This window comes from Bos indicus, chromosome 16, assembly GCF_029378745.1.
Source record: "Bos indicus isolate NIAB-ARS_2022 breed Sahiwal x Tharparkar chromosome 16, NIAB-ARS_B.indTharparkar_mat_pri_1.0, whole genome shotgun sequence".
Classification (NCBI taxonomy): Eukaryota; Metazoa; Chordata; class Mammalia; order Artiodactyla; family Bovidae; genus Bos; species Bos indicus.
In genome coordinates, this window is record NC_091775.1 from 61,667,162 (window position 1) to 61,689,048 (window position 21,887).

A 21,887-nucleotide genomic window follows, 5' to 3' on the forward strand; every position below is an offset into this window, starting at 1 on the left:
GACAAAGGGGCAATAAGTGCATGGAAGTATAGTTTGCAAGGTTCTTGTGTTTTTTTCGTGAAGTAGTACAGTAATACTGAAAAGTTAAGGGTGTAGAGAACAATAAGTAATGCAGAGTTATAGGTATAAAGCCACTAGATACATTAAAATGGAATTGTATAAAAATACCTAATAAACTCAAAGAAAGAATGGGTTTACTGTTCAGCTTTTTTGCTTGAAAGACAACAGAGGAACAAATTTTGAGAGAAATAAAATACAGATGGAATCAGAAATTAAATAGCAAAAATGGTAGCTGTATAGGATTAAATATTTGCAAACAGTATGAACAGCAAGGGCTGAATTTCTAAAATATACAAACAACTCATGCAGCTCAATATGAAAAACAACCCAATCAAAAAATGGGCAGGAGACCTAAACAGATACTTCTTCAGAAACATACAGAGGGCCAACAGGCACTTGAAAGATGCTCAACAGCACTGGTTAATAGAGAAATGCAAATGCAATGAGGTATGACCTCACACCAGTCAGAATGGCCATCATCAAAAAATCTATAAATAAATGCTGGAGAGGGTGTGGAGGAAAGGGAACCTTTCTGTGCTGTTGGTGGAAATGTAAATTGGTGCAACCACTATGGAGAAACAGTATGGATGTTCCTTAGAAAACTAAAAATAGAGCTGCCATATGATCCAGCAATCCCACTGCTAGACATATATCCAGAGAAAATGATAATTCAAAAAGATACATGCACCCCAGTGTTCTTTGCAACACTATTTACAATAGCCAAGACATGGAAGCAGGCTAAGTGTCCATCAACAAATGAATAGATAAAGAAGATGTGGTGTATATATATACACATACACACACAATGGAATTACTTGGCCATAAAATGAATAAAATAATGCCATTTGCTGCAACGTGGATAGTCCTAGGGATTATCATACCAAGTGATGTCAGTCAGAGACAAATATCATATAACACTTCTATGTGAAATCTTAAGACATGAGTGAACTTCTTTACAAAACAGAAACAGACTCACAGACATAGAAAATCTATGGTTACCAAAGGGGAAAGGGAAAGAGGGATATATCTGGGATTAACAGATGCATACTAATATATATGAAAAAAGTAGACAACAAGGATCTACTGTATAGCACAGGGAACTGTATTCAATATCTTGTAATTACCTAAAAAGGAAAAGAATCTGAAAAAAATATATATGTATATGTGAAATGAACCATTTTGCTATACACCTGAAACCAACACAACATTGTAAAGCAACTATATTCAATTTAAAGAATGGTATCTGTAAATCCACTTATATTAATAATTTCGTAAATATAATGGAGTATATATTAAAATTAATGAAGTTATGAGATATGAAAAAGCAGAATGCAACTAAATGCTATGCATAAGAAATATACTATTAGTAGAAAAGACATAAATTGGTTGAAAGTAAAAGGTGAAAAAGATATATATATAATAAGCATAAAAGAACTAAAAAATTGACTAAAAAAAATCAGGTAAAGGAGACTTCAAGGAAAAGTGTATTATCAGAGACAGAGAGACATTTTGTAATTATAAAGGGTTAATCAGGAAGACAGAGTGGTCAAATGTGTATTCACCTAATAATGCTTTAAGATAAATGATCTAAAAATTAACAGAATTAATTATGAATTAACTTCCACAATTATAGGGATTTTCTCTTTCTGGCAGTTGATAAAATAGTCAAAAAAATGAATAAGGACATGGAAAATCTGAGCCATACTTTCTATCATCTTGATCTGTTTTTGACTTTTATAGAACACTGTACCCAACAACTGCAGAATACACATTGTATTCAAGTATACTTGGAAGATACATTTGCCAAGACAGACCATGTAGTTGGTTATAGAATAAGTCTAAACAAAATACTGAAATCTTAGAGTATGTTCTTTAAGATACTCCAATTAAAGTATATTCCAATACTTTAATTGGAATTAAATTACAAATCAATATAGTGAGTTCCCTAAGTATTAACCCTCCAGAAAGTTTGGGAATTAAACAGTTCTCTTCCAAATAACTTACTGCTTTAAATTGAAGTATAGTTGATTTGCAAAGTTGTGTTAGTTTCTGGTGTATAGCAAAGTTATTCAAATATATATATATATATGTATATATTCTTTTTCATTTTCTTTTCTATTGCTGGTAAAATATTAAATACAGCTAAACAGTTTATTAAAGATAGAATAAGGGAAATTTGAAAGTATTTTCCATTGAATGCTATTGAAATATTGAATGCTATTGAAATATAACATATCAAAAATTGTGAGATGCAGCTGAAGCAGTGCTAAAAGGGAAATTTATAGCTTTAAGATGCCTAAATTAAAATAAAATGCCTAAATTAGAAGAAAAGAAAGGTATAAAATTATCATTGACCTAAAGGTCTACCTGAATAAGCCAGAAAAAGGAGGAGGAATGTCTGCGTAGAAAACCCTAAAGACACGACCAGAAAATTACTAGAGCTAATCAATGAATATACTAAAGTTGCAGGATATAAAATTAATACACAGAAATCCCTTGCATTCCTATATACTAACAATGAGAAAGGAAACAATCCCATTCACCATTGTGACAAAAATAATAAAACACTTAGGAATAAATTTACCTAAATAAACAAAAGACCTGTATATAGAAAACTATAAAACACTGATGAAAGAAATAAAAGATGACACAAATAGATGGAGAAATATACCATGTTTATGGGTTGGAAGAATCAATATAGTGAAAATGAATATGCTACCCAGAGCAATCTATAGATTCAATGTAATCCGTATCAGGCTACCACCTATTTGTCACAGAACTAGAACAAATAATTTCACAATTTGTATGGAGACACATAAAACCTCAAATAGTCAAAGCAATCTTGAGAAAGAAGAATGGAACTGGAAGAATCAACCTGCCTGACTTCAGACTATACTACAAAGTTACAGTCATCAAGACAGTATGGTACTGGCACAAAGACAGAAATGTAGATCAATGGAACAAAATAGAAAGCCCAGGGATAAATCCATGTACCTATGGACACCTTATCTTTGACAAAGGAAGCAAAAACATACAATGGAGAAAAGACCATCTCTTTAACAAGTGGTGCTGGGAAAACTGGTCAGCCACCTATAAAAGAATGAAACTAGAACACTTTCTATCACCATACACAAAAATAAACTCAAAATGGATTAAAGATCTAAATGTAATACCAGAAACTATAAAACTCCTAAAGGAAAACATAGGCAGAACACTGTCTGACATAAATCACAGCAGGATCCTCTATGACCCACCTCCCAGAGTAATGGAAATAAAAGCAAAAATAAACAAATAGGACCTAATTAAACTTAAAAGCTTTTACACAACAAAGGAAACTATAAACAAGGTAAAAAGACAGCCTTCAGAATGGGAGAAAATTATAGCAAACGAAGCAACTGACAAAGAATTAATCTTAAAAGTATACAAGCAGCTCATGCAGCTCAATATCAGAAAAGTAAACAACCCAGTCAAAAAATGGGCCAAAGAACTAAACAGACATTTCTCCAAAGAAGACATACAGATGGCTAACAAACACATGAAAAGATGCTCAACATCACTCATTATCAGAGAAATGCAAATCAAAACCACAGTGAGGTACCATCTCACGTTGGTCAGAATGGCTGCTATCAAAAAGTCTACAAACAATAAATGTTGGAGAGGGTGTGGAGAAAAGAGAACCCTCTTACACTGTTGGTGGGAATGCAAACTAGTATGGCCATTATGAAGAACAGTGTGGAGGTTCATTAAAAACCTGGAAATAGAACTGCCAGACCACCCAGCAATCCCGCTGCTGAGCATACACACCAAGGAAACCAGAATTGAAGGAGACACGTGTATCCCAATGTTCACTGCAGCACTATTTACAATAGCGAGGACATGGAAGCAACCTAGATGTCCATTGGCAGATGAATGGATAAGAAAGTTGTGGTACATATACACAATGGAATATTACTCAGCTGTTAAAAAGAAGGCATTTGAGTCAGTTCTAATGAGGTAGATGAAACTGGAGCCTATTATACACAGTGAAGTAAGTCAGAAAAATACCAATACAGTATATTAACGCATATATATAGAATTTAGAAAGATGGCAACAATGATACTATATGTAAGACAGCAAAAGGGGCAGCAAAAGAGATATAAAGAACAGATTTTTGGACTCTGTGGGAGAAGGCAAGGGTGGGATGATTTGAGAGAATAGTGTTGAAACATGTATATTACCATATGTGAGATAGATGACCAGTCCAAGTTTGGTGCATGAAACAAGGGCACTCAAAGCTGGTGCACTGGGACAACCCAGAGGGATGGAATGGTGAAGGAGGTGGGAGGCGGGTTTGGGACGGGGCGACACATGTACACCCGTGGCTAATTCATGTCAATGTATGGCAGAACCCACCACAATATTGTAATTAGCCTCCAATTATAATAAATAAATTCATTTTTTAAAAAAGAAAAAGGAGGAATTACAAAATAGTAGGAGAAAATAGTAAAGTCAAAATAGTAGGAGAAAAGAAATGATAAAATTAAGAATAGACATTAATACAATAGCAACAATTAAGAAAGCCAATATTGATTCATTGCAAGATCCCAAAATTGATGAACCATTAGCTAGTTAAATTAGGAAAAAAGAGGATACAAATACCAATGTCAGGAAAGAGATTATATCATTATCATCTTAACAGATGTTAAAAGGACAATAAAATTTTATGAACAACTGTGCCTATCATTTGACAACTTAATGGAATGGAAAAATTCCTCAAAAGACATGAATTACCCAGCTGAGACAAGATGAAATAGAAAATCTGAATATCCCTGTATCAAAGAAATGAATTTTTGTTATTTAAAAACAATAAAAAACAAAAAGACCTCTCCACAGAGGAAGGGAGAAGAAGAAAAAAATTCCAGGCCCATATGGTTCATTGGTGAATTCCATCTAACTTTTAAGGAGGAGATTTTATTAATCATACATACTTTCTCTCATAAAATAGAATGAGTTGGGAGTATTTTCCATAAATACATTATCCTGCTACCAAAACTTGACATAGACATTACCAAAAAAACCCCAATTAGATCATGTTTATGATTACATAGGATAAAAAATACTACAGAATATTAGTAAATTTAATCCAGCAGTATGTAAACAAGAGGATATCTTCCCCCCAGCAATACAAAGTTGGAGTAACATCTCAAAAGGAACTGATGTAATTTACCATGGTAACAGAATAAGGAAGAAAGTCTTAGGATCATTTTAGTAGATGCAGAAAAAGAATTACCAAAACTTAATATCCATTTGCAATAAAACTCTACAAAAATAGGAATAGAACTTCTTCAGTCTGATGAAAGATAGCTGTGAAAAACCTGTACTTGTCATATTTAATGGTGAAATAGGGGAGATTTTCCCTCTAAAATCAGCAAGGCTACTATGTCCATTTGCACTGCTTTAATTCGGTGTTGTACTGGAGGTCCTAGACAGTGTAATAAAATAAGAAATAAGGTACAAAAACTTGAAGAAGTGAAACTCATTATTTGTAGAAAGCATGATTGTCTACATAGAATATACTAAGGAATCCATGAAAACCTATTAGAACTAATAAGTGAATTTATTAAGGTCAAAGATAAAATATTAAAAATATATATTGTATTAATTATATAGATTAACAGTAAAAACAATATGTGAAAAAAAGTGAAAGAGGAGAGTGAAAAAGTTGGCTTAAAGCTCAACATTCGGAAAACTAAGATCATGGTATCTGGTCCCATCACTTCATGGGAAATAGTGGAAACAGTGTCAGACTTTATTTTTTTGGGCTCCAAAATCACTGCAGATGGTGATTGCAGCCATGAAATTAAAAGACACTTACTCCTTGGAAGGAAAGTTATGACCAACCTAGATAGCATATTCAAAAGCAGAGACATTACTTTGCCAACAAAGGTCCGTCTAGTCAAGGCTATGGTTTTTCCAGTGGTCATGTATGGATGTGAGAGTTGGACTGTGAAGAGAGCTGAGCGCCGAAGAATTGATGCTTTTGAGCTGTGGTGTTGGAGAAGACTCTTGAGAGTCCCTTGGACTGCAAGGAGATGCAACCAGTCCATCCTAAAGGAGACCAGTCCTCAGTGTTGATTGGAAGGACTGATGCTGAGGCTGAAACTCCAATTCTACTTTGGCCACCTCATGAGAAGAGTTGACTCATTGGAAAAGACCCTGATGCTGAGAGGGATTGGGGGCAGGAGGAGAAGGGGACGACAGAGGATGAGATGGCTGGATGGCATCACTGACTCGATGCACACGAGTTTGGGTAAACTCCGGGAGTTGGTGGCCTGGTGTGCTGCGATTCATGGGGTCACAAAGAGTTGGACATGACTGAGTGACTGAACTGAACAGAACTGAACTTAAGCCCATCCAATATGTTTAATTTTGTGAGTTCATATGATGTTAAAAACTAATTGGTTATCATGGAAGATGATGGAGAACTAATTCATTTTCTTAAAAAATGATAAAGAGAAAGAACCACTTATCCTGTCTTTCCTGAATGAACTGGTAGGACTGGGTAACCAAATAACAGATGAGGGGACCATATCTCTATAAAATATTCCAACTAAATAATAAAAAAGAATTGATAGAGTTAGAATATCACTGTATTAAAACTCTGAATGAATAGTAAATCAGGCATTGACCAGTAATGGCTACGATAACAGCACCAACATAGAGACAGCCAGACATTATGTGTTCTTTTTAGAATATGACATCACCAATAGTTTTGTTAAAGGGATGGAGCATGAGTCTGATCAAGCCTCTGGGTCCAGCTACCAATTTGCGAAAAATAGAGTTTGTACTATGAAAGTGTCATCTGCAAAATCTACTCTGAGAAAATTAAATCATGTAATATATTTGAAAACATAAACTCTTAGAAAAACATAAGATAACTAAAATGGATTGGAGATGGAAGAGAGTGGAAGTAGAAATAAACGTCAGTTGCTTCCTTATGGTGGGAGTATATAGAGAAGATAGCATAACACAGGTATTAGGGCAATGTGTCTGATATATCAGTTGATGGACTAAACTAATGTACTAAAAGATTCTGAGGATCACAAAGCAAAACTCAACTATGTTTCGTACTGATTTGGAAATATCTCTGTATTAACTCATTAAAAAATACAACAGGTGTAATCTATTATGCGGAAGGATGATGTATATTCAAGTGTTGACAGTTTCTGGCAAGTTTCACCCAAGAATCTGCTGGTGATGGTTTCCACACGAAACTATTAGTAGTGCTTACCTCCAAGGAGGTGCTCTCCTGGTCAGCTGAGAAATGAGAGTGGACTGGAGACTTACTTTTTGCTATATACCTTTAAAAAACTTGCAAATATCACTTATTCAAAAAAATTGATAACTTATATTTTAAAAAATCCTTCCCAGCCTAGTCTTATGTTCAGCTGAATTGCACATTCATAGTACTAGGCACTTATAGAGAAGGTAAAGAAACCCTTAAAGAGACTAATGAACATAAAAAGGAAAGAAGCCATAGTATGTAATGTACAAAGAAGTAAGTAGAGGTACCAAATCTAATTCATTACCACCCTTCCTCTGTCCTCTACCAGTTCTTTCTCTCTCAGGATATTCATGATTGGCTATATAATGACTGTTTTAAACTATGACTTGACTGATACAGGGCACCACATTTGCAAGTGTCCTGGGAGAAGTCATAAAGAGTTGACTTGGACCTGAGAGCATTACACCAACAAGAAGTAGGCACTGCAGAAATCCCACCCTTTGGGCTTGGAGGCAGTGACTGAGAAGGTGGAGATGGAACTGGCAGGGCCACTGAGCACCAAGCCCCTTGAGCCCCTGAGGGTAACTGAGTTGGCTGGTATGCTGGCAGACATATGATGCAGCAGGCCGGTGTTCCGCATTCAGGATGCCTGCGGAGTGCTGTTCGTGTCCATGTTCTTCAGGTCCAAGGACGATGACAAGATGGTCTTCCAGACAGAACCTAAGGAAATCAATGGTCATACCTCTGGTATTAAAAAGGCTCTGTGGTGATAAACAGATCCTTTCAGCGGGCGATAAAACCGTTCTACTTCGGGATCACACTACTATGACAGAGGTGAACTCTCTAAGTTTTGATGTCTTCAGTAGTATGGGATGTAGTCCCAGGGAGTGCCTGGTAATGATGTATGGACCATCTGTTGCTTTTCATGGCGCGGTGAGTTTGGACTCAAATCGTATGAAGCTCCTGCAGCCATCAATTCTGCATCTCTTTGCCCTGAGAATTTCTTGTAGCAGCATGTGAAGGTTTTAAACCTTATAAATATGATTATGATAGTGAAGATGAATTAGAATCCTACAAAGGACACTTTGGTCCCATTCACTGTGAGGTTTAGGTCTGATGGAGAACTCTATGCCAGTGGTTCTGAAGATGGAACATAGAGACTGTGGCAGATTATGGTAGGAAAACCTATAGTCTTTGAAAAGGTGTGCTTCCTGAAGATAGTCGTGAGCTGGCAAAGCTGAGGATCAGTTTTTCAGAGACAACAGAAGAAGAGATAGAAGAAATTGCTTCAGAGAATTCAGATTCCATCTAGAGTTCAACTCCTGAAGTTATGGCCTGAGCGTCAGACAGATGCCACAGATAGTACACAACTTACAGACTAAAACAAGCAGAGAGAAGCATCAGCCTCCGAGTTACTCTCTGCTTAAGGCAAACATGAGCAGTAAATAATGAGGAATATGAAGAAGCTCCAGTGCTAGAACTTACCAACTCGGTGATACCCATGAGTGAAAACATAAGAGTATTAGATTAAGACAGATGGAGTTATACTCGTGTAGTCTGATGGTCTGTTGTCTTTTTAATGAATATATGTAAGCCAACATTCAATTTCTCTTATTACAGTTAGATTTCTGGTAGCTGTTTCTGTTATTATGAAGAGGGGAAATGTATTGGTTTATTTTTCTGACTCTTCTCTTAAAGCAGAAAGTTGGGTTTGTTTGTTTGCTTTAATTTTAAAGAAGAGGGAATACATGAGAAAGCAACGGGTTTGACATCTCTTTCATTGTACACTACTTCTAATTGTTGTGCCTTGTCTCAATAAAATGCCTCTAAAACTAAGACATCCCACCCTTTGTCAAGGGGCGGTCCTTTAAAAGTGTTTGCACTGTGTTCCTGTTGATCTTCTCCAAGGTGAGTGAGTCAGGGCAAGGATTTATTTCCTACCAACATCTAATTAGGCCCAGGTGGTGCAGTGGTAAAGAATCCTCCTGCCAATGCAGGAGAAGCAAGGGACGTGGGCTCAATCTCTGGGTCAGGAAGATCCCCTGGAGGAGGAAATGGCAACCCAATCCAGTATTCTTGCCTGAGAAACCCCATGAACAGAGGAACCTGGTGGACTCTACAGTCTGTGGAGTCACAGAGAGTCGGCCACACGACTGAGCGACTGAACACACGCACACTTTATTAGCAAGGGCAAACTTAACTAATTCACTGTGCAGTTTAAACCAGACGTACTTGTTATTTCTTCTACATATATTCTCTTCTGTCTCTATTTGGTATAATTCTTCATTTTTCCAGGGTAAGAAAATCAGTGTGCTGTAGAAAATACACTTACACTTGCCTATTTATCCCAACTTCAAGGGTGAAATAATAAGCATAGTTTTAAGGAAACATTTAAAAATAGTATTATTTTATTGCATGTGAAAAGTGGTCGTGAATATTCTTTCTGTGAACATAGAGAAATATCAACAGTTTTATTATGATTTCTGTATTTTGTGTGTTCCCCTCTTTTTTAAGACTTTTGCTTTATAATCATACATTGTGAAACATGAGAGGTAAAAATGTCTTCTAATTTTCTTTTTAATTACCATGTGCTCTAAAAGGAACTTGAAGCTGGCCTAGAAGTTTATGGTGAGGGATTATAGGTTGCTTGGTTTGTGTTACACTCACATGGAAGCAAATGTTTATTGAATGCCTGAATTTACTCCTACAAATGTAGTTTGGAGTCCAAGTCCAAATTAAAGCATTGTCCATGAAGCATCTGTATATGTTATATTCCTGTTTTGTTTTCTTGTTTGTTTTTGTGACAGTTAATTTTTAAAGAGCAACTTTCACCCAAAAAACTGGGCTTCTTAAATGTAATAGAGCTTGTTGGAGCTCTTAGTGACATTCTCCATGTTGAGTTCAGGGAAGGAGAACAAGACTTGCTGGTGTTTGATGCTGATATGAAGCCTCTAGCCTCTGGTGAGTTGTATTACAGTATGATGCAAACCTGGTGTTTAATTATCTCTGTAAGGACAAGGAAAAGGAAAGCATCATTTAGGTAACAACCTTAATTGTAACCACATCAACCAAACAGATCACCTGTTAGCCTTGAAAATGTTTTGTATTTAATGACCTCCTTCCTGATGATGTATGTTGTAATAATGCTGCTGTATTAAAATCTGAGTTTTTAAAGTTTGCTTTCTTCATTGTTTAGAGTTTTTAATAATTCTGAAGAAATACATTTTCTGAAATGATGCTCTCAGGGGGAAACACTAGGTAGTTCAGTGGCTCTTAACCCGGTTGTTGAGCACTGAGCAGTCCATGTAATTCTTTTATGTAAGTACAGTATAGTCCATTTAACCAGTCTCCTATCAATGGACATGTAGAGAGTATCCCTTTTTTTGTATTCTAAACTATACAGTGTTCAGTATCCTTGTGCCTACATCTTTGTATAGTTACTAGTGTATTTCTGTAGGAGCTGCTATGGTTTTATGTCTATCTGGAATCCATTTTAGTGTGTCAACCTCTTATAATTGTCATAAACATATAAATTTGAACAAAATATGTGATTGGTTTGGGAATTCCCTAAAAAGTAAGAGATTGTATTATGGAATATTAAGTGGTTACATACATTGAGGTTCCATTGTACATTAGTAGTACAAGTAGTTATATTGTACATTAAGCAACAGTGACTGTTCATAGCTAGAGTTGAACAAGAAATAAATTGAAATCAGGATGTTGAAAAATAAAACCTTTCACCAAAGTTTAAAAAACCTTACCAGACTCCTCTTCCAACCTCCGCCCTCAACATAAATAATGTAAGATCTGTTCCCATCTGGAACTTCCCTTGTGTCTCTCCATACTGAAAGGTCTGCAAAGACAGGTTCATATCTATCATTATCTGCCCAGTGCCTGACACATAGAATGTGCTTAGTAATAGTTGACAGATTATTTTAATAGATACACATAGGCTTCTCTATTGGTCATTTCAGATGGAGCTGTGTCATCAGTCAGAAATTCATTTTTAGTTCAACCAGATAAGAAAACAGAGGCCAAAGCTTGTGTGTCCAGTCCCCCTAGAAATTCACTGTCTACTGCTGTTATCAAGGAGACTACTTGGGATTGCCCTTCAAAAAACCATAAGGAACCAGAACAGAAGATTTTCAAGAAGCCTAATCTGGTGGTAAAACCTTTGCAGCTGGTGAGTATGGTTTGATGTCTGTCTTCATGTACTGGAGATTCAGCATTATGAAAAGTAACTGAATGAGTGTTTCTTTAGACAAAATTTCTGTTTGAGAAAAAGTCTTATTTCTGGAAATATGATTTCTTAGACAAGACCAGAACTTTGGTCTGAAGTCATCTTATATAGCATTTATTCTGGTTTTCAGCCTTTTATATAACTAGCTTTCCTTGAGTCTCAAAGTTTTCAGTTGGCTTTGAAGAGTTGACTATTGTGTGAGGATGACATTGCTTGACAGACATTGATTCTCTGTCCATGTGTTTCTGTAGGCTTGAAAACCCTTCAGGGCTTCAGAGGGAAGAACTGAGAAGCTTGGCTGTAACTGTATTCTCAGTACTGCTGCACGTTGCCCCTGCACCTAGCCTCAGTTGTAGGGTGCTTTTCTCTTTTATTTGATCTCCACACACACACTTCTCCACTTTTGTGTTCTCATCTCCTGTTAGTTATTTTGTCATTATTAAGAAATGAGTTGCTTCCTCTTATTCCCTTTTGCCCTTTACACCTGGCTTCTTTCATGGAAGGAAAACATTTTATTTGGAGAGCCTGCTGTATTTTCTAGAGGATGATAGAAAAGCCTAAAGGAAAATAGTATATTTTAGAATGAAAGTGTTTGAGAAGCCCCATTTTTGGTTGGAAAAGTAGTCTGAAATTTAATCCATTCTTTAAAGTTGCCTTTGTTGGTAGGATTGGTTAGGATGAGGCTGTATCTTATTTAGGCTGTAACTTAGTTCACCCTAAGTATTTGAAGCACCATGTTTTCAGTTTTGTGCAGAGCAGTTGTGTGCGACACACTTTTAACTCTCTTTATGTAATATAAGACAGTACTTTTTGTACTTTAAGGTAGGTAAGGATCATCTTGGAAAATGTTTTAAAGGCATAACTGTGGGTCTCACTTCCAGATATTCTGAATCACTGAATCTGGGCTACAGCCTAAGAATTTTCATTTTTATAATTTGCCAGATGTTTCTAGTAAAGGTAACTCATGAAATATACTTTAAGAAACATTGTCAAAGTTTGACATGTTACTCAAAGATTTATAGTGGTTTCTTTGTTGTTGTTGTTTTTAATTTGTAGCAAGTAGAAATTAACAAATCCCAGCTCAACTTGGCAGTGGCAAATCATGACATCCCACCAGATGCTGTGCGGGACAAGAAATTATGCAGACTGCCCCCATTAGATACCAGTACCCTCGTGGGTGTCTTTGTGGAGTATATCCTCTCTCCTAGTCAATTCTACATCCGAATCTACAGCAGGGATTCATCAGAATTACTTGAGGACATGATGATTGAAATGCGGTAGGAATCTGTTATTTTCAATGTATTTTTCACGTACCTTGTTAAATCAGTTCTCAAACATTTTGGTCTCAGGGGTTTTAAAAATTAAGGACTCAGAAGAGCCTTTGCTTATCAGTATTTATTGTACCAAAAATGAAACTGCGAAAATGTAAAATATTGTTTAAAAATCATGATAAGTTCATTTTTCTGAATATAATATTTTTATGGCAAATAGCTGTAGTTGGCTTACTAGAAGAAAGTTGTATTTCAGTATCTGTTTCTGTTTTTAATTTCTTGAGATACATTCTTTTGGTGAAAGTTTATGAAAACATCTGGCCTCAAATAGGTACATAGTTGGGAAAAAGAGTATTTTAACAGCCTTTTCAGAAAATTGTGAATACTCTTTTGAAAGTATATGAAACGTTGACAAGTAGTGGTTTCTTAAGGTTAGATGTAATGTGGAATTTGAACTTTTCAAACTCTACTATGTTAAAATCCATTTTTTAACTTTGCACTTTGAATGGATCCAGTATTAGCTATATAATTGCAGGCTCCAGTGCAAACTTGAAATGCAAGACTTCTTGTTTTAAAATGAAGAATTTCAAAACAGCAGTAGCAGAGCATTATTAGAGTGAGCATTCAGTTCATTTCAGTCTCAGTCATGTCTGACTCTTTGTGACCCCATGGACTGCAGCATGCCAGGCTTCTCTGTCCATTGCCAACTGCCAGAGCTTGCTCAAACTCAAATCCATTGACTTGGTGATGCCATCCAACCATCTCATCCTCTGTCACCCCCTTCTCCTCCTGCCCTCAGTCTTTCCTAGGATCAGGGCCTTTCCAGTGAATCAGTTCTTTGCATCAGGTGGCCAAAGTATTGGAGCTTAAGCTTCAGCATCAGTCCTTCCAGTGAATATTCAGGACTGATTTCCTTTAGGATGGACTGGTTGGATCTCCTTGCTGTCCAAGGGACTCTCAAGAGTCTTCTCCAACACCACAGTTCAAAAGCATCAATTCTTTGGCACTCAGCTTTCTTTATGATCCAACTCTAACATCCATACATGACTACTAGAAAAACCACAGCTTTGACTAAATGGACCTTTGTCGGCAAGTGAAGTTGCTCAGTCGTCTCCAACTCTTGGCCACCCTGTGGACTGTAACCTACCAGGATCCTCTGTCCATGGGATTTTCCAGGCAAGAGTACTGGAGTGGGTTGCCATTTCTTTCTCCAGGGTATCTTCCCAACTCAGGGATCAAACCAGGGTCTCTCGCATTGCAGGCAGACACTTTACCATCTGAGCCACCAGGGAAACCTTGCCGAAGGTTTGTCGGCAAACCTTTGTAATATTCTGCCTAGGTTGGTCATAGCTTTTCTTGCAAGGAGCAAGTGTCTTTTAATTTCATGGCTGCAGTCACCATCTGCAGTGGTTTTGAAGCCCAAGAAAATAAAGTCTGACACTATTCCCACTGTTTCCCCATCTATTTGCCATGAAGTGATGGGACCAGATGCCATGATCTTAGTTTCCTGAATATTGAGCTTTAAGCCAACTTTTTCACTCTTCTCTTTCACTTTCATCAAGAGGCTCTTTAGTTCCTCTTCGCTTTCAGCTATAAGGGTGGTGTCATCTGCATATCTGAGGTTATTGATGTTTCTTCCGGCAATCCTGATTCCACCTTGTGCCTCATCTAGCCCTGCATTTCACATGATGTACTCTGCATGTAAGTTAAACAACCTGGGTGACAATATACAGCCTTGATGTACTCCTTTTCCAATTTGGAACCAGTCTGTTGTTCCATGTCCAATTCTAATTGTTGCTTCTTGACCTGAATACAGATTTCTCCAGAGGCAGTTAAGGTGGCCTGGTATTCCCATCTCTTGAAGAATTTTCCACAGTTTGTTGTGATCCACACAGTCGAAGGCTTTGGAGTAGTCAGTAAAGTAGAAGTAGATGTTTTTCTGGAACTTTCTTGCTTTTTCTGTGATCCAATGGATGTTGGCAATTTGATCTCTGGTTCCTCTGCCTTTTCTAAATCCAACTGGAACATCTGGAAGTTCTTGGTTCATGTATTGTTGAAACCTAGCTTGGAGAATTTTGAGCATTGCTTTGCTAGCATGTGAGATGAGTGCAATTGTGCAGTAGTTTGAACATGCTTTGGCATTGCCTTTCTTTGGGATTGGGATTAAAACTGACTTTTTCCAGTCCCATGGCCACTGCTGCATTTTCCTAATTTGCTGGCATACTGAATGCAGCACTTGCACAGCATCATCTTTTGGGACTTGAAATAGCTCAACTGGAATTCCATCACCTCCACTAGTTTTGTTGGTAGTGATGCTTCCTAAGGCCCACCTGACTTCGGACTCCAGGATGTCTGGCTCTAGGTGAGTGAACACACCATCATGATTATCTGGGTCATGAAGATCTTTTTTGTATAATATTTGTTTATTCTTGCCACCTCTTCTTAATATCTTCTGCTTCTGTTAGGTCCATACAGTTTCTGTCTTTTATTGTGTCCTTCTTTGCATGAAATGTTCCCTTGGTATCTCTAATTTTCTTGAAGAGATCTCTGGTCTTTCCCATTCTATTGTTTTCCCCTATTTCTTTGCATGGATCACTCACTTTCTCAAGGCTTTCTTATCTCTCCTTGCTATTCTTTGGAACTCTGCATTCAAATGGACATATCTTCCCTTTTCTCCTTTGCCTTTAGCGTGTCTTCTCTTCTCAGCTATTTGTAAGGCCTCCTCAGACAACATTTTTGCCTTTCTTTTTCTTGGGATCCTGTACAGTGTCACAAACCTCCGTCCGTAGTTCTTCAGGCACTCTTAACCATGAGATCTAATCCCTTGAGTGTGTTTGTCACTTTCCACTATATAAGTAAGCATAGAGACCTTCTAAGTGTAGACTCAATGGAACATCATGCATTGGTCTTTTGGAAAATACTGGTGCAGTGAGTTACATACATCTTCCAAATGTGGATGTTTCATCACACATATATTTTTTAAAAATCACACTCATTAGTATTTCTGATATCATCAGGAGAGTATTATGTATTAGAAAGCTGTCAAGCTCATAGTGCTAGATGTAACATTTCGAAAATCCTAATTTTAATTGGAAAGGTTTGAATTTTATCATTGACAATAAATACTGTAAATATTTTCCTGGAAGTGACAAGCCCACTTCATTCTTGAGAAAGTGTGTGTCAAATACCCAAATCTGAATAAACATAGTTTCTTAGTGGACCTTTCAAGCAAAAATGGTGTTTAATAGTGTCTTATTCATCTTCCAACTAAAAACAATACTCCACACGCACATACATACATACAGAACAGCTAGTTCAGTTCACAACTGAAATCCATAAGTGCTTTTCCTTAAGGCAATTTAGGAAGTATTTTACTTGTACTTCCCTTTTTGTTACAGAGAATATTGAAAAGATAGTCACTCTGTGTTTGAGATTTAATACACTTAATAATTTTTATTGCTTTATCATGGACATTCTTAAGTGAAATTAGCCTTTTTTTTCCCTTTAAAAAAATTTTAATTGGGAATGCATGGCAGTGAAAAATGAATGACTGCTAGTACAGTTGAATTGGAGAAGGCGATGGCACCCCACTCCAGTACTCTTGCCTGGAAAATCACATGGACGGAGGAGCCTGAAAGGCTGAAGTCCATGGGGTTGCTTGAGGGTCGGACACGGCGGAGCGACTTCACTTTCACTTTTCCCTTTCATGCATTGGAGAATCAAATGGCAACCCACTCCAGTGTTCTTGCCTGGAGAATCCCAGGGACGGGGGAGCCTGGTGGGCTGTCGTCTGTCCAATCACAGAGTCAGACACGACTGAAGCTGACTTAGCAGCAGCAGCAGTACAGTTGAATGCCACTGGTTTGATTCAGCAAAGGCACCTGGAGTTTTACCCTTTTGTAAAACTTTGTAAAAGCAAAGGCACCGTTGCTTTTATACCATCAATGCAAATGTTAACCCAGTGAAAAGGGCAGATAATTATTTTCATAATAATACAATATATTAAAATAGCTTTGATCTTATGAACTATTGAAAGTGTGTCAGGGTCCCAGGAATTTGTAAACTGCACTTAGAGAATTACCACTCTAAATTATCTTTTCTCTATTGAATAATGTCTTTTGTTAGTAAACACTGTATAAAATGTTTATGTTTTCATTCACTAGATTTATTCATGAGCAGCAATCTGATTTTTACATTGGTGTCACATATAAGAGTAATTTATTTTGTATCTCTCCAAAAGCATACTTTGTTTTTTCTAAGTTGACTGTATCACTATATTATATATATTATATATATCACTATATTATATACTGTATCACTATATATATGTATGCTAAGAATACTTGGTATAATGTTACATAATGATCACTTAGTAAATTTCTATTTGAAAAAGTTTATTGGTAAAAAGAGAGGATTTGGACATGAAAAAGAAAATTAATTGGTATCATAATAAGCATTACCAAATCAGAAAAAGTGAGAATTTTTCTTTGCCTTTTGCCAAGACTTTCCTGCTCTTGATACATCAGTAAAAATGATCTTTAATTTTTTTCTTTTTCTATGGATTTCTTTTATGGAATTCTGCAGGCGCTGTTATTCTAATCAGTTGGTTTCTGATCGATATGCCATGCCAGAGTGTTTTATCCAGCCAGGACATCTCTGTTGTGTAAGGATTTCTGAGGATAAGTGGTGGTATCGGGTCATTATCCATCGAATTCTCGGGAAACAGGAAGTTGAAGTGTTCTATCCAGATTTTGGAAACATTGGAACTGTTCAGAAGTCTTCCCTGAGGTTCCTCAAGTGAGTTAATAAATTCCTTAAGAACAATTTAGGTTTGAACCACAATGCTGGAGCTGTGGGGGAGTTAGGACCTCTCTTCCTTTTCTCCTGCCTCTCTCCTTTCTACCCCTTTCTTCGTAGTGCAGATTTGGCAAATGGTCATTTAGTTTCACAGTTAGATTACAATCTCGTGTGTTTTCTCTCACATGACTGTGAATCTGAATGGACCATGAGACTAAATTTCATTCTCTTGTTAAGAAAATGATGCTTTGGGTCATGCTAAGTGTTGCATATATATATCATGAAGTTTGGATTGTTTCCACCTATATTTTAATTTGTTGGTTTCAAAGACTGTTATGTTTTACAAATTTCTTTCTTAGACATTACTGTGAAGTGTTAAGACATTTCATTTAAAAATGCATGCATTAAATACTCTGAAATGGTGTGAAAAACTGAAATCAAGAAGTGGATAAGACTTGCACCACAGCTACTGAAGCCCATATGCCTGGAGCTCGTGCTTTACAACAAGAGAAGCCACCTCAGTGAGAAGCCCGCGCACTGCAGTGAAGAGTAGCCGCCACCTGCTGCAACTAGAGAAAGCCCACATGCAGCAAGAAGATCTAGCGGAGCCAGAAATGCATAATTTTTTTTAAAGAAAGGGATAAGAGATTCCATAAACTGCAGTTTTAAAATATGATTAAATATTCATGTATCTGTCTGTTGCAGGTGCTGCTACACAAAGCTTCCTGCTCAGGCTATCCCTTGTTCTTTGGCATGGGTGAGACCAGTAGAGGTATGTTTGTTTGCTTCCCATTTAATAAGCAAACATTTGATGCCAAGATCTTCTAAGTTCTCTGGATAAAAAAATAAAACATGAAAAAGAAAGTCATTGTAGACAGTATGGGAGAAAGGCATGTAGACAAAAATAATTGTACTGTGTCAGATTTCCTAGGGAATTTTATAGTGTATGATAGAAATACAGAAGGAACAGCCCTCGTTTCTGTTCAACGTAATCAGAGACAGTGTCTTAAAAGAGGTGACATTTGCATGAAATTTTGAAGGAAGATTAGCATCATAACTGAACAAACAAGAAAGGCATTCCAGGCAAAGGAAGAGTAGCATGAAATATCTCAAATTTGAGGAATTTTAAGTGGTTCTGTTTGGCTATGTAATAGAGGATGAGCTGCAGTTGCTGCCGCTGCTGCTAAGCCGCTTCAGTCGTGTCTGACTCTGTGCGGCCCCATAGACGGCAGCCTACCAGGCTCCCCCGTCCCTGGGAGTCTCCAGGCAAGAACACTGGAGTGGGTTGCCATTTCCTTCTCCAGTGCATGAAAGTGAAAGTGCAGTCGCTCAGTCGTGCCGGACTCTTAGCGACCCCAGGGACTGCAGCCTACCAGGCTCCTCCGTCCATGGGATTTTCCAGGCAAGAGTACTGGAGTGGGGTGCTGCAGTTGGTGCATGGCAAATGATGTCAGAGAAATAGGAGGCTAAGGTGGAGACCTGCAGCCATGTGCAGGAGTCTGGACATTGTCCTTTATTTTTAAAAAACTTTTTATTTTGTATTGGTGTATAGCTAGTTAACAAACAATGTTGTGATAGTTCAGATGGACAGCAAAGGGATTCAGCCATACATATAAATGTATTCATTCTCTCCCAAACTCCCGTCCCATCCAGGCTACCACATAACATTGAACAGAGTTCAATTAGGTTAGGTTGGGTATCTGTTTTAAATATAGCAGTGTGTACATGCCGGATGCTGTCCTTTAGTTTCTGGGGAGCAACTTAAGAGAACTGCCACAAGCAGAAATAAATTTTTTAAAGAATTCTCTAGTGACATTGTTGTAGAAGATGTTTGGCATGGGATGGAACGGGAGCCATTTTCATCCATATAGATACATATGTTTGTGTAGTTGTAATTATGCACCCAATTTTGTTTTTTTCCCCCTCAGAACTCTTAATTATACATACTGTACACATTTATTATCCCATATTGGTCTGTTTAAATAACTTAGCAGTAGCTTCCATTTGTGTTGTTGTTCAGTTGCTAAGTTGTGCCTCACTCTTTTCGGCCCCAAGGACTGCAGCACACCAGGCTTCCCTGTCTTTCTCTATCTCCCAGAGTGTGCTCAGATTCATGTCCATTGAGTCGGTGATGCTATTTAACCATTTCATCCTCTGCCACCCTCTTCTCCTTTTGCTTTCAATATAGTATTAGAACCATCTGCTAATGAAATTGAAGTTTACAAATTTACTGTTTAGGAAACAAAACTATATTATTGAGGTAACATTGAGTTATAACATTATGTTTCATATGTACAACATTGTATTTCCACTTCTGTGTACATATATCCTACCACATACTCACTACCAAAAGTTTGTTTTCCATCAGATGACCCCACCCCCTTTACCCATTTTTGCCCACCCCCCTTCCTTCCCCTCTGATAACCATTACTCTGTTCTCCGTATGTACATATTTGTGTGTTTGTTTTGTTCATTATTTTTTGTTTGTTTGTCTAATAGTTTTTAAATACAAGAGTGAAATCATGTGATATATGTCTTTCTCCATCTGACTTATTTTACTTAGCATAAAATGGTCAAGTTCAATCCATGTTGTTGTAAATGGTAAGGTAACATCTTTTTTTTTTTTTAATAGCTGAGCAGTATTCCATTATATTTATATACCACATCTTCTTTATTCTTCTGTTGATGGGCACTTCACTTGATTTATATCTTGGCTATTTAAATAATGCCAAAGAACGTGAAGGTGCAGATATATTTTCAGATTAGTGTTTTCATATTCTTTGGATAAATACCCAGAAGTGAGATAGCTGGATCATATAGTAGTTCTGTTCTTAAGTTTTTGAGGAATCTCCATACTGTCTCTGTCTATCTACCAATTTACATTCTCACCAGTACTGTATATGAGAGTTCCCTTTTCTCCACACCATTGCCAACACTTCTATTTCTTACCTTTTTGATAATCGCCATTCTTACAGGTGTAAGGTGCTGTCAAATTGTGGGTTTGATTTGCATTTCCATGATAATTAGTGCTGTTGAGCATCTTTCCATGTACCTGTTGGCCATTTGTGTATTGTCTTTGGAAAATGTCACTTCAATTTCTTTACCCATTTTCAAACCAGACTATTTTTGTTATTGTTGAGTTGTATGAGTTCTTTATATGTTTTGGATAAACCTCTTATCAGATATATCATTAGCAAAAATCTTTCTTCTCCTATTTGGTAGACAGTCTTGTTATATTGCTAGTTTCCTTTGCTGTGCAAAAGCTTTTTAGCTTGGTATAGTCCCTTTTATTTATTTTTGCTTTTGTTTTCCTTGCCTGTGGAGACATATCTAAGGAGATATTACTAAGACCAATGTCAAAGAGCATACTGCCTGTGTTTTCTTCTAGGAGCTTTATTTAGTCTCAGGTCTCACATTTAGTCTTGGGCTTCCCTGATAGCTCAGTTGATAAAGAATCTGCCTGCAATGAGGGAGACCTGGGTGGGATCCCTGGGTTGGGAAGATCCCCTGGAGAAGGGAAAGACTACCCACTCCAGTACTCTGGCCTGGAGAATTCCAGATATATATTCCTATATAGTCCATAGGGTCACAAAGAGTCGGACACTACTGAGTGACTTTCACTTACGTTTACATCTTTAGCCATTTTGAGTTAATTTGTGTGTATGGTGTGAGATGGTGGTCTGTCCTCTAGTTGCAATATGTGGGCTTCTCGTTGCTTGGCTTCTCTTGTTGCGGAGCCTGGGCTCTAGGGTGCACAGGCTGCAGTGGCTGCAGCATGAAGGCTCAGTAGTTGTGACCCACAGACTTAGTTGCCCTTGCAGCATGTGGGATTTTCCAGGGCAAGGGATCAAATCCATGTCCCCTGCATTGGCAGGTGGATTCTTAACCAGTGGACTACCAACAAAGTCCTGTTTGTTTCTTTCTTTTTTTCTTTTTTAGCGTTTCAATCTCTTTGGTGAAATATTCCTTCTGTTCATTAATTTTATTCATGAGCTCATTAACCTACCTTTCTCACTGCTCATTGAATTTCTTCACAACAGCTATTTTGAATTCTTTAACAGTTAAATTGAAGTATTCCATGACTTTGGTTTCTGGAGAATTGTCATTGTCTTTTTGTGATACAGTGTCGCTGTGAGTCTTGGTGGTGTTTGATGAAGTGTTCCTGAGCTGGTTTTGAATGACAGAGTAGGATTTCGGTTTCCTCCAGTAGGTGGCGCAATCATTTAAGTTTTTGGTTTTTTTACCTGAGCTGCC

General features: G+C 37.2%; 1 protein-coding gene and 1 pseudogene across 2 annotated transcripts in view; both read left to right on the plus strand.

Annotated features, from left to right (window-relative positions):
• TDRD5 (tudor domain containing 5) overlaps positions 1-21,887 on the plus strand; it is a 79,871-nt gene that overhangs the window by 36,010 nt on the left and 21,974 nt on the right. For both annotated transcript variants that reach the window (XM_070768518.1, XM_070768519.1), the window contains exons 7-11: positions 10,133-10,286; positions 11,300-11,508; positions 12,622-12,842; positions 17,421-17,633; positions 18,339-18,405. In XM_070768518.1, the coding sequence (XP_070624619.1) occupies positions 10,133-10,286; positions 11,300-11,508; positions 12,622-12,842; positions 17,421-17,633; positions 18,339-18,405 (864 nt within the window). The remainder of the gene's footprint in view (positions 1-10,132; positions 10,287-11,299; positions 11,509-12,621; positions 12,843-17,420; positions 17,634-18,338; positions 18,406-21,887) is intronic.
• Positions 6,398-10,120, plus strand: LOC139176427 (serine-threonine kinase receptor-associated protein pseudogene; annotated as a pseudogene).